The 12,675-nt window shown below is 37.9% G+C and overlaps 3 protein-coding genes across 3 annotated transcripts; all 3 read right to left on the bottom strand.

Annotated features, from left to right (window-relative positions):
- Positions 1-8,322: 8,322 nt before the first annotated feature.
- Positions 8,323-9,249, bottom strand: B0H65DRAFT_281625 (uncharacterized protein). The gene has a single exon (XM_062822886.1). The coding sequence runs from the start codon at positions 9,126-9,128 to the stop codon at positions 8,433-8,435; it is 696 nt and encodes a 231-aa protein (XP_062678089.1). The 5' UTR covers positions 9,129-9,249; the 3' UTR covers positions 8,323-8,432.
- Positions 9,250-10,695, bottom strand: B0H65DRAFT_281589 (uncharacterized protein). Its single transcript, XM_062822885.1, has one exon. It carries the CDS (start codon positions 10,425-10,427, stop codon positions 9,372-9,374), a length of 1,056 nt encoding a protein of 351 aa, XP_062678088.1. The 5' UTR covers positions 10,428-10,695; the 3' UTR covers positions 9,250-9,371.
- Positions 10,696-12,599, bottom strand: B0H65DRAFT_281588 (uncharacterized protein). The gene is made up of 3 exons (XM_062822884.1): positions 11,997-12,599; positions 11,227-11,926; positions 10,696-11,139 (listed from the first exon to the last, which is right to left on the bottom strand). The coding sequence occupies exons 1-3, from the start codon at positions 12,475-12,477 to the stop codon at positions 10,965-10,967; spliced, it is 1,356 nt and encodes a 451-aa protein (XP_062678087.1). The 5' UTR covers positions 12,478-12,599; the 3' UTR covers positions 10,696-10,964.
- Positions 12,600-12,675: the final 76 nt, after the last annotated feature.

Genomic DNA, 12,675 nt, shown 5'->3' with positions numbered 1-12,675 from the left:
TTTTTTATCTTTATTATTATCGTTAAAAATAGTAATATAATAATACTGTTCGTAATAATTCTGTTTACTTTCAATACGTAATAATATATTCCAATTAACGGGTAAAGGTTATTTATATAAATAGTAAAGTTATTAATTAAATCCTATGAAAGTCAGTCGCTTATTAAGTAAATAATAGAGGGTAAAGGGGATTTGGCGGATAAATCAATTATTTTATTATTAAATTCTTTAGCGCTAATCGAAATGCGGCGTACTTGGGGATATTAGGTAATGATATTATCGCGACGAATATTAGACATATAATCGAATTTAATATAATTTAAACGGATACGATAATAAACGACCTCTTTAAAAATATATTATTTATAAGGAAAGATATATTTACGGATTATATTAGGGTTAAGGTAAATAATATTATTTATATTAATATTAAAACATTAGGGGTTTAGAGGCGAATTTATTTTAAAAATAAATTTTATACTACGTTTAAAATATTCTCCAAATTTAATAGGAATCTCCTTCGAAGTATCGTAAGAGAGCGACGCATCCCGAAGAAGTTATTTAGGAAGAATATAACGCTTTTTCCAAAGCGTAGAAGTAACTACTAATTCGGACTCTTCGAATAATTTATTATTACCAATATTACAGAGAGAGGGATTATCCTCTTCTAAATCTTTATCCTCCTACGCGCTATCTTTAGTAGTATTATTAGTATTTTAATCGTATTTATCGTAATTAGCAGCATAGGGGTTATAATTAGGTTTATAGGGTTGGTTAATATTATTAGGATTGAGAGGACGGTTTAATAGCGCCCCCTAGGCGTAATTAGTTATAATGAGCAATTTTCGTTATAATTGGTATTAAATTCATTATTAGCGAGGCGATAAAATTGGGGTTTAGGAAATCGACGAAGCGATTTATTAGGTTCTTCGGGATTAAGTTAGGATATTATAATACCTTCCTAGACGGATATAAGAGAATTTTGATTAAATATTAGAATATAATACGGACGCGTATAACCGTAATACAACGAATGTACATAAAATAATAAAATAATTAAAATTAAAGAAGAAAAGAGGGAGAGGTTGAGAGCTAAGCTCGGTTGAATACCTTTATATAGGGTATACCCAGATTCTGCCAACCTCTACCGCCTTCTTAATCTAATATTATATATAAATACAATATATAAATCGCGGTGCCAATTGAATAGTCGCGACGAACCAATTGAATAAGCCTAGATATCTTAGTTCTAGTTCAGCCAATTAGAGAGCGTACATTCCTAAGAATGTGGGTCTTGTAATGGGACGAGTGGGGCCTTAGTACCTATGTACAGGGTGTCGGGACCCATGTCATCATAGTAATTATACGAAATTATCGAAATAATTAAGGAGAATTATCTTTTAATACAAATTATTAAAGAAGGTAAAGAAAAGGGAAAAGCGATATAAAATGGGGTTATATTAGACAATAATATAAAAAAAGTATTATTAATCGGTCGGGAAATATAGAAGGCGGTAGTAAAGAAGAAAAAATAATATAAAGATAGTAGAAAAAATAAAATCGGTTTAAAGATCGGATCGGGAGGATAATATTCGGTAAAAGAATATAAAAAATATAGTATTAACGAAAATAAAGAATTATCTAGAGAATATAAAGGTTAGAATAAAGATAAAAGAATACCGAAAAAGAAAATATAATTTACGGACGAAGTTGCTGCAAATTGTAGAAGAAGAGTAGACAACGTCGTTATTAATCGTATAGGAACGTATATAATAATTACAAAGGTATAAAAAGAAGGTAGGCAATTTCCTCTGTTAAATTAGCAATTATTAAAAGCGTAAAGATTAAATCCATTTATATCGGAAAAAGTATAGAAAGAATTAAAAAAAGGTTAAAGAGTAAAAAATTAAAAAATAGGAGAAAATAATATACTGTATTATTATTACCAAATTTACGTACCGGAAAACATACAATCAAAATTCTTTTATATTTACTATAATAACGTTATAATTAAAGACATAGAATAATGGAAAACGTTCAAAAAAATCAATTAATATTACTATTAGCCTACTATCGCCGCTGATATAAAAAATTACGTCCGCTAATATTTAACATACTAGAAAGCCAAACTTCGGAATTATAAATTATATAGGTTCTTTGTATTATTGCCTATTCTGATAGTATTATAATAAAATATTTTTTATAATTTCATTATAAACTTACCCAAATTTTATAATTTTATATCCAATCGAACCTATAATACCGTCCTAATTATTATCGACCACTTTATTAAATTTGTATTCTATATCCCGACGTAAAAGATAATTACGGTATAATCTTTAATACGAAGAACGTTAAATAACGAAGGCCCAATATTAAACTAGTAAATAAATTCTTAGGGCCTTTCTGAATTATTGAAATCGTTAGCGATATAAAGATAGGCTACTATTTTACCTTTTTAGAATGCTATTATATTTATTCGGTATTCCTTATTATGTTATTAAAATTATACTACGATAATCCTAAAATAGTAACGCCGTAAAGAAAAATAATAAACGTCGAAGACAATCTCGTATAATATAAAATAGAGATAATCGTAAAATATCGAAGGTCGGGAAAGAATCGGTAATATTAAATAAAATAAAAAGGGTATTCGGATAATAATAACGAATAAATATTATAAAAGGATTTAAATTATCCGGAATTATGAAAAAATACAAAGTAAAGGAATTATAAAAGAAAAAAGCCGAAGGGGGCTCGGTAATTAAATCAATAAAAATAAATTAAATAAATTAATAAAAAGAAATTGAAACAACTAACGACCGTAACGCATTAATAATCATAGAGCATTAATAATCATAATATATTTAGACCATTAAGCGATTATAACGCATAAAGCATTAAATAATTATAATATAAGGAATATTAGACAATTATAACGCATAGCGTATTGGACTAAAACTAAAGGAATTATATTAAATAATTATAATATATAATGTATTAGATTAAAATTAGGGGAATCATATTAAAAGGGTAGGCGACGGCGTATAAAATAAAGGAAAGAAGAATCAATCAAGGGATTATAGAAAATAACAAGCCAGGAGATATAATAGTACGCTAATATCTAATTATCGATTATTTATTAAGCTAATATTCCTCCCTCCAAGTAACAATATTATAAATAAAGTAAGACCAAAAAGCTATAAAAGTAAAAAGCTAAATATTATAATAACCGCCTAATCCAATCCTTAAATCCGAATCCAAATTGTATATTAATATAGGAATCCAACCCATCTTTTCAAAACTTAAACTCTCGCGCGCAACCGCCGCGTCTATTAATAAATAATTTAAATTTAAATTTTACTTTCGTCTATTATCGTATTATTAATTACTAATACTAGCGTATTCCTATTATAGGGCTAAGGGAACGCTTCGACGGGCAATAAACAACAAATATTAATATATACCGAATTTATAACCTAGAGGATATCTACTAGACTAATTATACTTGCGGGGGTAGCGGGAGCTACTAAAGAAACGGGAACTATAATATCGAATTATTCGTTATCAAGAATACAAATAGTAGTAAGGGTAATTTAACCGGTAGGACGACTATTAATAAGACGGCGGAAATCGTAGCGCTCTATTTATTCGTTAAGGCAGCAGTTATAAAATTCGGAAGGTATTAAAAGAAAGATATAAAAACGTTTATAAAAAATATAAATATTAATTATTAAAATATTAGTAGAATCGTAGAGGGTAATAATAAAAGTAAATATAATATTATTTATATCTTTCACGTAAACGGCGATTACGTTTTTTTAAAACGCAATTATATAATTATAAAGGACCAGAAAGAAATTATAAAGGCGCCGGTTCAAAATTTCGGGGTACGCCGAATACGTATTATTATTTAGAAAAATAATTTTATTAGTACTAATAGTAATAGAAGAAAAATAGGAATTCAATAAATTTTATGAGGTATAAACGAAGTAATTTATAATTAGGACTATAACGGTATTAGTAGCGCCGGGGGGCAAATTAGTAATAGCGTTCGTAGCTTTCTAAAAAGAAATAGTATAAAGCGGATTGTAAATAATATTATTAAATAGTTAATAGAAAAAATATAAAATAAAAAGGAAAAGCGCTTACTAAAGTTAAATTATAAAAGGTATACTAGTCGGTAGAATTTAAGAAGGCGGCTATAGTAATAATATAAATAAATATATAAATATATACGAAGGATGGAAAAAGAAGAGGAGGAAGAAAAGAAAAGAGGGAAGAAAATTCTTATAAATAAAATTAAAAATATAAAATAAAGTGGAATCGGGGTAAATAATTAAAGTACAAAAGTACGGATATTATCGAAAGAATTTTAAATAAATTAATTTTAAACGATAAAGGGTAAGAAAAGTAATAGAAGAAGGTAATAAAAAAGAATAAAAGAAAAGTAGGGAAGATAATTTAGGACGAAAGGACGGCCAATAGACATTAAAATAATAATGGGGGAGTGAAATATAATAAAACGAAAGGCGGTTAATTTAAAGTTAGAATGGCGGCTGGTAAAAAATAAAGAGATAACGGACGGTAAGTAAAAGGCGGTCGAAGCCGGCTAGGAAACGGGATTAACGGGTATTGGGTAGCAGGTTAGTATTAGTAGGGAAATAAGAAGAAACGGAGAGGGCGGCGTTTTAACGACGGTATATTCATTTATAAAAATAGATTATAGAGGAACGGTTAGGAAAAGTACCGGTAGGCAGGCTACCGACGGAGGGTATTTATAAATTTCTAAAATAGAAATTTAGGGGAGGGGGGGTTATATTAGGTCGTTAGGGACTTATTGGGCGTTAGACCCGTACTAATACTAAAGAGCGCCGATATCCGTATAGTATAGCGTTGTAGTATAGCGTTAGAATGGTTCGGAGCCGTCGTAGATTTAACTATTATAAAATAGAGTTTATAACGATATAAATAGCCGGTCGAACTCGCCTCCAAAATTATTAGGATTAATTATTAATATATCTTTAATCCTCCCCCTACCTTAACGTCCTTTACGTACTTACGGTATCCGTAGGCACCTCAACCTACTTTCCTCTACGATCCTGATAGTAAAATATTAATGTACTAAATCCTTTATAAAATATTAATATAAGAAATAATAAGGGGGAAATAGTAATACCTTACTCTAATCTAACGTAAATACTAAAATAGATAATAATCCTCCTTAGTAACCTAAATACCCTTAAAGCTAACTTCCCTTATAGCCGCCTCTAAATTGTAAATATATAGCAAACTATATTACTTCCTAAATCGATTATTATATAAGGGTAAGGGGGTACTTTTACTATATAGGGATAGGAGGGTAAAGAAAATAATATTAATAATTAAGGAGATCTACTACCTATAAACTAAATTCGAAAAGGTATTTACCTAACCAATCCGTATTAATCAACTTTATACGTATATGTAAAAACGAAGTAATAATAGCATCCTTATAATAAATATATTAGTTATTAATATAAAGTTCGCAAACTTTATACAAATTAATAAAACCGCCACAAATAAAAACGTAATACGATTCCAAGGAGCTATTATTAAACTTATTTAATAAAGTAGTACGCTAACTACAATTAAATGATTTAATATATAACATCCAACTTACTCCTTCTAATATAATATATACTCCCGCTGAATATAAACGATAATAGCCTCTTATAATTTTTCGAACTAACCGACGAAAATATTATATACCTTTATAAACTGTAAAACTAAAAAAATATACACTATATACTACTATATAAAAAATAGCCCTAAACGAATATTAACTACTTTATCTAATAAAGAAGGGAGCCTAACCTTAGTTCTAACTATAATACATATATATTAATTAAATCGATAGAATTTAGCGACGTTATCCTCCTCTATAATCGTAATACTAATAACTAGAACGGTAACCTCCCTATTATCCTCCTCCTCCTTGTTAAAATACTCCTCCTTATCCTCATCATTATCCTCACCCTCGTTATTAATATTATTACTACCGTTTAAACGCTTCTAAAACTTCTTAATATTCTTAACGAAATTATAATTAAAATACTATACACACCACTATTATTATACCGAAGGGAACCCCTTATCAATTACCTTAATTAATTACGCATCCCTATTATTAATAATAATTGCAAGCTTAAGAATGTCGGACGTATATATTACTTACTTAATTTACCTTATTAAATAAATAAATCTAATTACCCACTTATTATTAAATACTATTTAAAAGATTAGTATTAAATTCTTTTTATAAATAAGAAGGCTCTCTATACTAAGGGGAAGAAGTAGCGGTTAATTTTATACGTCGTATCGAAAGTAAGGTTATAAAGGCTACGTTACTATATTTTACGCTAGGAACCCAATAACCAAAAGACATTCAATAATATAATCTTTTATTCATTATCCTAATCGATATAATAATAAATAATAGCCTTTTAATAAACAACTATATATTTTTATACCTATCGTAATCGACTTTCGTAGCCTATAACCATATATTACTAATATCTTTAAAGGTTAAAAGGGATTTAAAATACCGGGACTTAACCGTAAAATAAATAAATTATATTATTAACTCCCTAATGTTAATCAAACCCGTCATATATTAGCGCGCCTCGTTATTTAAATTCAATACCTTCTTCTACAAAGTTAAATAATTTTCAAAATACTATAATAGGGTGTAACCTTTATAAAAAGTATCGAAAACCCTAATTGACTAATAAAGACCATTTATCGTCTTTACTTCTATTGCAATACGAAAAGGATAACCCGGCGCGAACTTTCTAAATATAAACCGTTTCTTACTATAAGGGTTAGATTTAGCGTATAGGAAATACATAATATAATCATATTAATAAATATAATAATAAATCTTATTATACTAAAAGTAATTAAAATTTTTAATAAGGTATTTATAACTACGCTAAATTACAATACTAAAATAATATTAACAATATATTACTATAAAGTTTCGTCGAATTTTATCGAACGTCGATTGTAAAAGTAAGGATAAGAAGGGATCGCTAATAGGGACGGCCTATTTCTTACGGGTAAAGGAAGCGGACGAAGTAAAAGTCGTATCTATATTAATAAACGAAGTAAATAAGCGACGACGATAAAAGGGTATCTATAACTAGCTATTAATACTTATTAACTATAATACAATTAATTAACGTATATTAACTAACCGTAGAAAGCTGGCGCAGTTTACTAGTAGGGTCGTATTATAGGGTAGTAGTAATATAACGTAGGAAATCCCTCGATTTTATTAAAATAAAAAGGGATAGGGTATAAGTATATGAAAGTATAAGACTGGCCAGAAGTTTTACAGAAATATAATACAATATTTCGTATATTGAAATAGGGTATTTTCACGGCTAAAAGTAGACTTTTGAATGTCGGGTGTCATCGACTGTTATGGGGTGCCAGGGACCCTAACCCTGGGGGACTATGGGTGTAAGGAGGAAAACTATGGGTGTGGGTAGGTTTTCTCTTTTTTTTCATTCCTCCCCGCTTAGCTCTTCTTCCTCAACTCCTCTTTCTCCTTGCCCCTCCCCTAAAGCTGTTCCATTCCAGCCGTCAACTTTGTCGCAGCCCCAAGATGTTCCTGCCAATCTTCTTCTGTTCCCTGTAACAGTGGTTGCAGCTTCCTCTCCCAGAGCAGTACGCTACAACTGACCACAGTTCCTGGACCATGGGCCATGTTCTACCTAACTTCATTATCTTCTATAGTAGTCCGAACTACGGGGTACATCCGTCGCTGGAGATGGCTGATCATGCTTGATGACGATTATCTTCTCCTGAGAAGGCTTATTTCGCTCCCTAAACCTCTCCCACTCTGACTTTGTTGCGTTCTCGTACGGCCCATCGTCAACGGCTGAGGACATGCCTCCGCTATTACATCATCCTGCAAGAAGGCGTCGTAAGTCTCGCCGCACATCATCTGGGGTGAGTGGGTCGGCAAACTCGTCATCATCAATGTTGGGTACCTATTACTCACATTGCTGTTGATGCGTTGCTTCTCGAGCTTGTGCCATCGCATTAACACCGCATGCGGTGTTCTTGCCACGTTGAATGTTTTGTAGAGCTCCTCGGCAATTGCCGAAGAAGTCATGATCCTCTCAGACGCAGTCTTCCGACGCCAGATAAGGTCATCTTGCTCGGGGCTCCACTCAGCTACCGGCTTTTTACGAATGTTCTACAGCTTCGTCAATACTTCGCTGGACGGTAAATAAGGGTTCCGTACTTACTATGATTGGTTGTGGCTCGGTGAAATTGCTGTCCTGGGCCGAATCGGGGTGTGGTGGAGCAGCAACCTGAGGTACAGAGGGCGGCGGTACCGGCTCAACGTGTTGTGACGGGCTTGCCGGCTCGTCCGGGATCTATGCATCCGGCGTTCCCAACGCTTGAAACTGATCCGAGTATTTGGCGGACTCGGGAAGTTGTCGCTTGGGACCTGTTGGCGCACTTGAAGGTTCCTCCTCCTCCTGGGTAATACCATCTACTCCAATTATCTCATCCTCCTTCATCGCCCGAATGGTGACATCTTCATGTCGGCTGCTCTCAGATTCCCACTCGCTTGTCGTAACCGTGATTTTGCTGTTGTGCTTGACTCCATACTCTTCAACAAGCTTGTCATCGTCCCTCAAGCGCCTGCCCTTATAGTGTAGACGGATCCTCCCGTGGCGATCGGAAATTTCCGAATTCATTGCTACGCGCTCCTTTACATCGCTGAACAGGAGTTTACCGTCTCTAATTGAGTACGCAGGAAAATCCTCAGGGTACACGGCGTTCTTATAAACAAGATGTACAAAGTCGTCTTTGCGTTCTTCGTACCTGCTGATACCCGGAACAACAGCGGTGCCTGATTGTGTGGTTCGTTCTGGTGCCGAGTGTCTGTCATCGCTCTCATCACTACTCCCTGTGGCGGCTCTACCGAGAATTTCTGCCGTGGGCCACATCGGATCACCACCAACTGTCTCGGTCTGGTACTTGGCGGTATCTCGCAAGGGGTCCCTCGTATCTTTTGCCGCCAGAGCTCTGCTAGTGCGCCGCTCCTCTTCGCGCCGCTTGATCATGTCCAGGTGGAACTTGGCCTCGTGCAGCTGGTGCTGCTTCTCGTACTCTATTTCGCGACGGTGTTCTTCTTCTTCGAGACGACGCTCCTCCTCCTTGCGCAGCTCCAGCTTTTCATGTAGCTTATTTCGCTTGCGCTCCGCGGCCTGCTCGCGCTCCAACCGGTCGCGATATTCTTTGGCCTGCGCAAGCCGCTGCTGCTGCTGCTGCTGCCTTTCCAACTCCTTCAGGCGAGCCTGCTGCTTTTACTGCTCCCTCTGTCGATCTTCTTCGGTAGACATAGGAGGCGGAGATACATTGATTCCCGAATTATTTGCCCCTGCTGGTTCACCCGTCGTCATATCCTTTGGACTGTCGGGACGGGCCGCTGGTTTACTGTCAGGTCCAAGACTTTGGTTTAATTCCTTTAATGGGGATCCTGGTTTTCCCTCAGCCCGTGGATGCGAGGCTTTACCGACTGATTGGTCGAACTCTTCTTGTCGTTCTTCAATCTGTTTGTTGAGGTCATCCAAGCGATGAAGCCAATCGGTTGCATCGTGTCCAAGGCTTCTAAGGGCTTTCAATGCGTCGTTGTCCTTCTTGTATGAGCCGTGGCTACCACTAGTGCTTTTATCCTCGATACTTTCGGCTTCATGCTCTTCCTCTTCCGAGTCAGCGACCGGCGAGGCGCTTTCCTCGAGCGGTTCAAGTGCTTCCGTAGACGTATTCGTTGAGCCCAAGTCATCCTTTGGTGAGCCTTGCGTTGATGGTAAATCCGGCGCGGTATTAGAAGGGGGCGGGGCTGGATTGCCGCTGGCACTCTCCTGAGGAAGATCTTCTCGCGAAAAACTTGCACTGGGATCCGGAAAGGGGGGCCATCTTTGCGCCTCAGTATACCCATAGGATGACGGGAACTCAGTGAAACTTAATGATCTCGACGATGCTTCATGTTCCATATCTTCTGTTCCAGACTCAGCAGGAACAATTGACCCCTCGCCCTTGCATTTCTTGTAGGAGGAGAGGAGCACCGTAGCACCTGCACGAGCCTGCCGCTGTTCTACAAGTTGTTGGAATCGCTGACCCATTAGGTTCTCGTACGTCGGCTGAGGTTGGTCAATCAAGTTAACCAAGACGGTTCTATGATGCAGAGGGGGGCTTCTCACCTTATCCGGGGACTGCATAAAGAGTCGTCGTTCGAATTCGATCGCGTGATTCACCGCCTCTTGCCAGCTCTCGACTTCCCCAGCCAGCTTAAGATTAGTAGCACTAGAGTAAATATCAGCCTCTAAGCTTTTTGCAAGTAATGGCCGAGCTTCGTACATAGTTGACGTCTTTTGGACGCGTTCCGGCAACTGGATCTATGTAGCCTGCCAACCAATCGGTGGCGTAGGCTGAGACTTCATCCTAGAATAAACGGCTTGAATGACTTGGTTTTGATCAATCGGCATCATTTGGTCACCTTGATAATCTTCAATGTCACGGTCGTCTCCTGATCTGAATGACCCTGCAAGACTTGCCGAGCTGCGAGAATCCATCACACGCGAATCCGAGCCGTGCGATCCATCTTCGTCCATGCCAGTTTCGTGTTTATGTCGTGAGAGGGCAAAAATGGCAAGTTGCTCCAAGTGCATGGCGACATGCTTCTTGAACCGGCTAGTGTTGATGAAGAAGCCGTCTCCAAATTGAGAATTTCTCCCAGGCGGCATCTTTTTTGCCATGAGTTCAGACCAATCATCGCAAAAGGGACAATCGTTAGCCTTGAAGGTCGTGACCGTGTCCCGGCCAGCATCTTCAAGTCGCTCGAGTTGATCGGATTCGAAATCTCCATGAGCACTGAGGATATGTTGTCTGAGCTCGTCTCATTTTCTCTTGTTTTGCCCCTCGTTGGCTCCGCAGAGTACACAAACGTAACTGCATCTATGCTGTTCAAGTTCGTGGTTGAACCACGATGTCCGGTCGTCGAAGAACTTGTCGTCACACTCGGTTCCACCCACTGTGCAAACATAAGCTTTGAGATCGCGATACGCATGACGCCTAAAGTGTCCGACATTTTTGTTAGTCTCATTTCGGTTGCAATAGTTTGAGGTGCCCTTATTTGAGATGTGATGTGGTCAGACCTACCGCCATGCCTGTTCCGAGCGGAATTGCTGAAGAGTGTAGCAAATAGGACATTCGAAGGGGTCGTCTTCCGGTGATAGGTCTGCGAGTCGAGGTAGTTTCAGGATTGCCAGTGACTCGGACGTGGTAGAAACGCTGCAATGAGAGACAGCGTCTTCCTCTTCCTCAAGGACATCCACGGATCCCTGAAGGATATTCATCAGATTTTCCTTGGCAACGAACGTTGTCGCTTTGCTGGACTGCTTGGCGGTTGTGGCCTTTTGGCTTCCGATCTGGAGATTAGAGGTATCTTTCCCTTCATTTTCCTCGGCTGCCAGATTGGATTTGTGATCGCGACAATAGCGAATGAACTGTCTTCGCTTTGCAATCGCCTTGCCCATACGCGATGACTGCTCACCAGACCCCAGTTTGGGATGCTTGTGCTGTACATAGTCAATGTCAAAACGATCCAAGAAGGCATTGGTCGAGTCCCGAGATGCACGGTGAAAGCGGTCGGTTCCGCTCGAGGCTGGCTGTCGGACCAGAATGCCAATCTTCAAAAGCGATGTAATGCCCTGTGAGATGACTTGGAGAATAGAACCAGCCTCATCAATGGGATCGTCGGAGTAAGAACTCTCATCAGACTCCATGTCGAGGTTGTTCTCCGAACCTGAACCGTAACCAATATCCCGGTTGGGCATGGAACCATTCACAATGTTCATGACTATTTCCACAATTGTCAGAGCACTGTTATGAAGATGAAATGAGCGAGTAGGGGTTCAGCAACGACATACGGTCCTCAATAGCCTCAGACATATCCTCCAACTCCGTACAGATGTAGTCCCGCAAGTCCGAGGAACTTGCCAGTCTGCTATCCAGAGACAACTTTGATGCAGGCTTCCGCAATGCGCCCAGATTTCCTGCCCACAGCATGAATCTCTCCACAACATCTTTGATCGAAGAGGAGGTGACTGTCGTTGACACTTGGGCGGATCCATTCTCAAGTGCGGTCAGCAGGTCTGTCAACTGTTTTCGAATATTGCGGCATCTCCCGCTGATTGTCTCGTTGTCCAGCTTGGGTTCGCCGTCGACATCCAACTCGTAGAGCTCCCTCTTTTGGACGATGCGACACCTGAAAGCAGATCGAGAATAAAGAGTATGTTTCGCGGTCGATATAGGGTCAAATTGTGTCTGTGAGTTCCTCCGGGATACCGAAGGACAGCAATCGGGCTTGTCGGGGTTCGTGGGAGATTGGAGTATGTAAATCTTCGGCATGCAGTCGCTGCCGTGATGTTCGACGACTTGGAGTCATGGAAAGATTCTCAGCTACCCCGCATGTAATCTCGCCCGGCTTACCTTAGGACTCGACTCGTTCGGATCAACGTCAAATCAGAGGCTCTGATGCATAGAATGGTGGGCGTCGATGCCTCAACTTGACTGGATGCACTTTCCGTTGGGCTTGATGTCTCTACC

This window comes from Neurospora tetraspora (genome assembly GCF_033439725.1).
Source record: "Neurospora tetraspora strain CBS 560.94 chromosome Unknown B0H65scaffold_7, whole genome shotgun sequence".
In the NCBI taxonomy this organism is placed as follows: Eukaryota; Fungi; Ascomycota; class Sordariomycetes; order Sordariales; family Sordariaceae; genus Neurospora; species Neurospora tetraspora.
The sequence above is the reverse complement of the archived record's forward strand: the minus strand, read 5'-3'. Positions and strand labels throughout refer to the sequence as shown.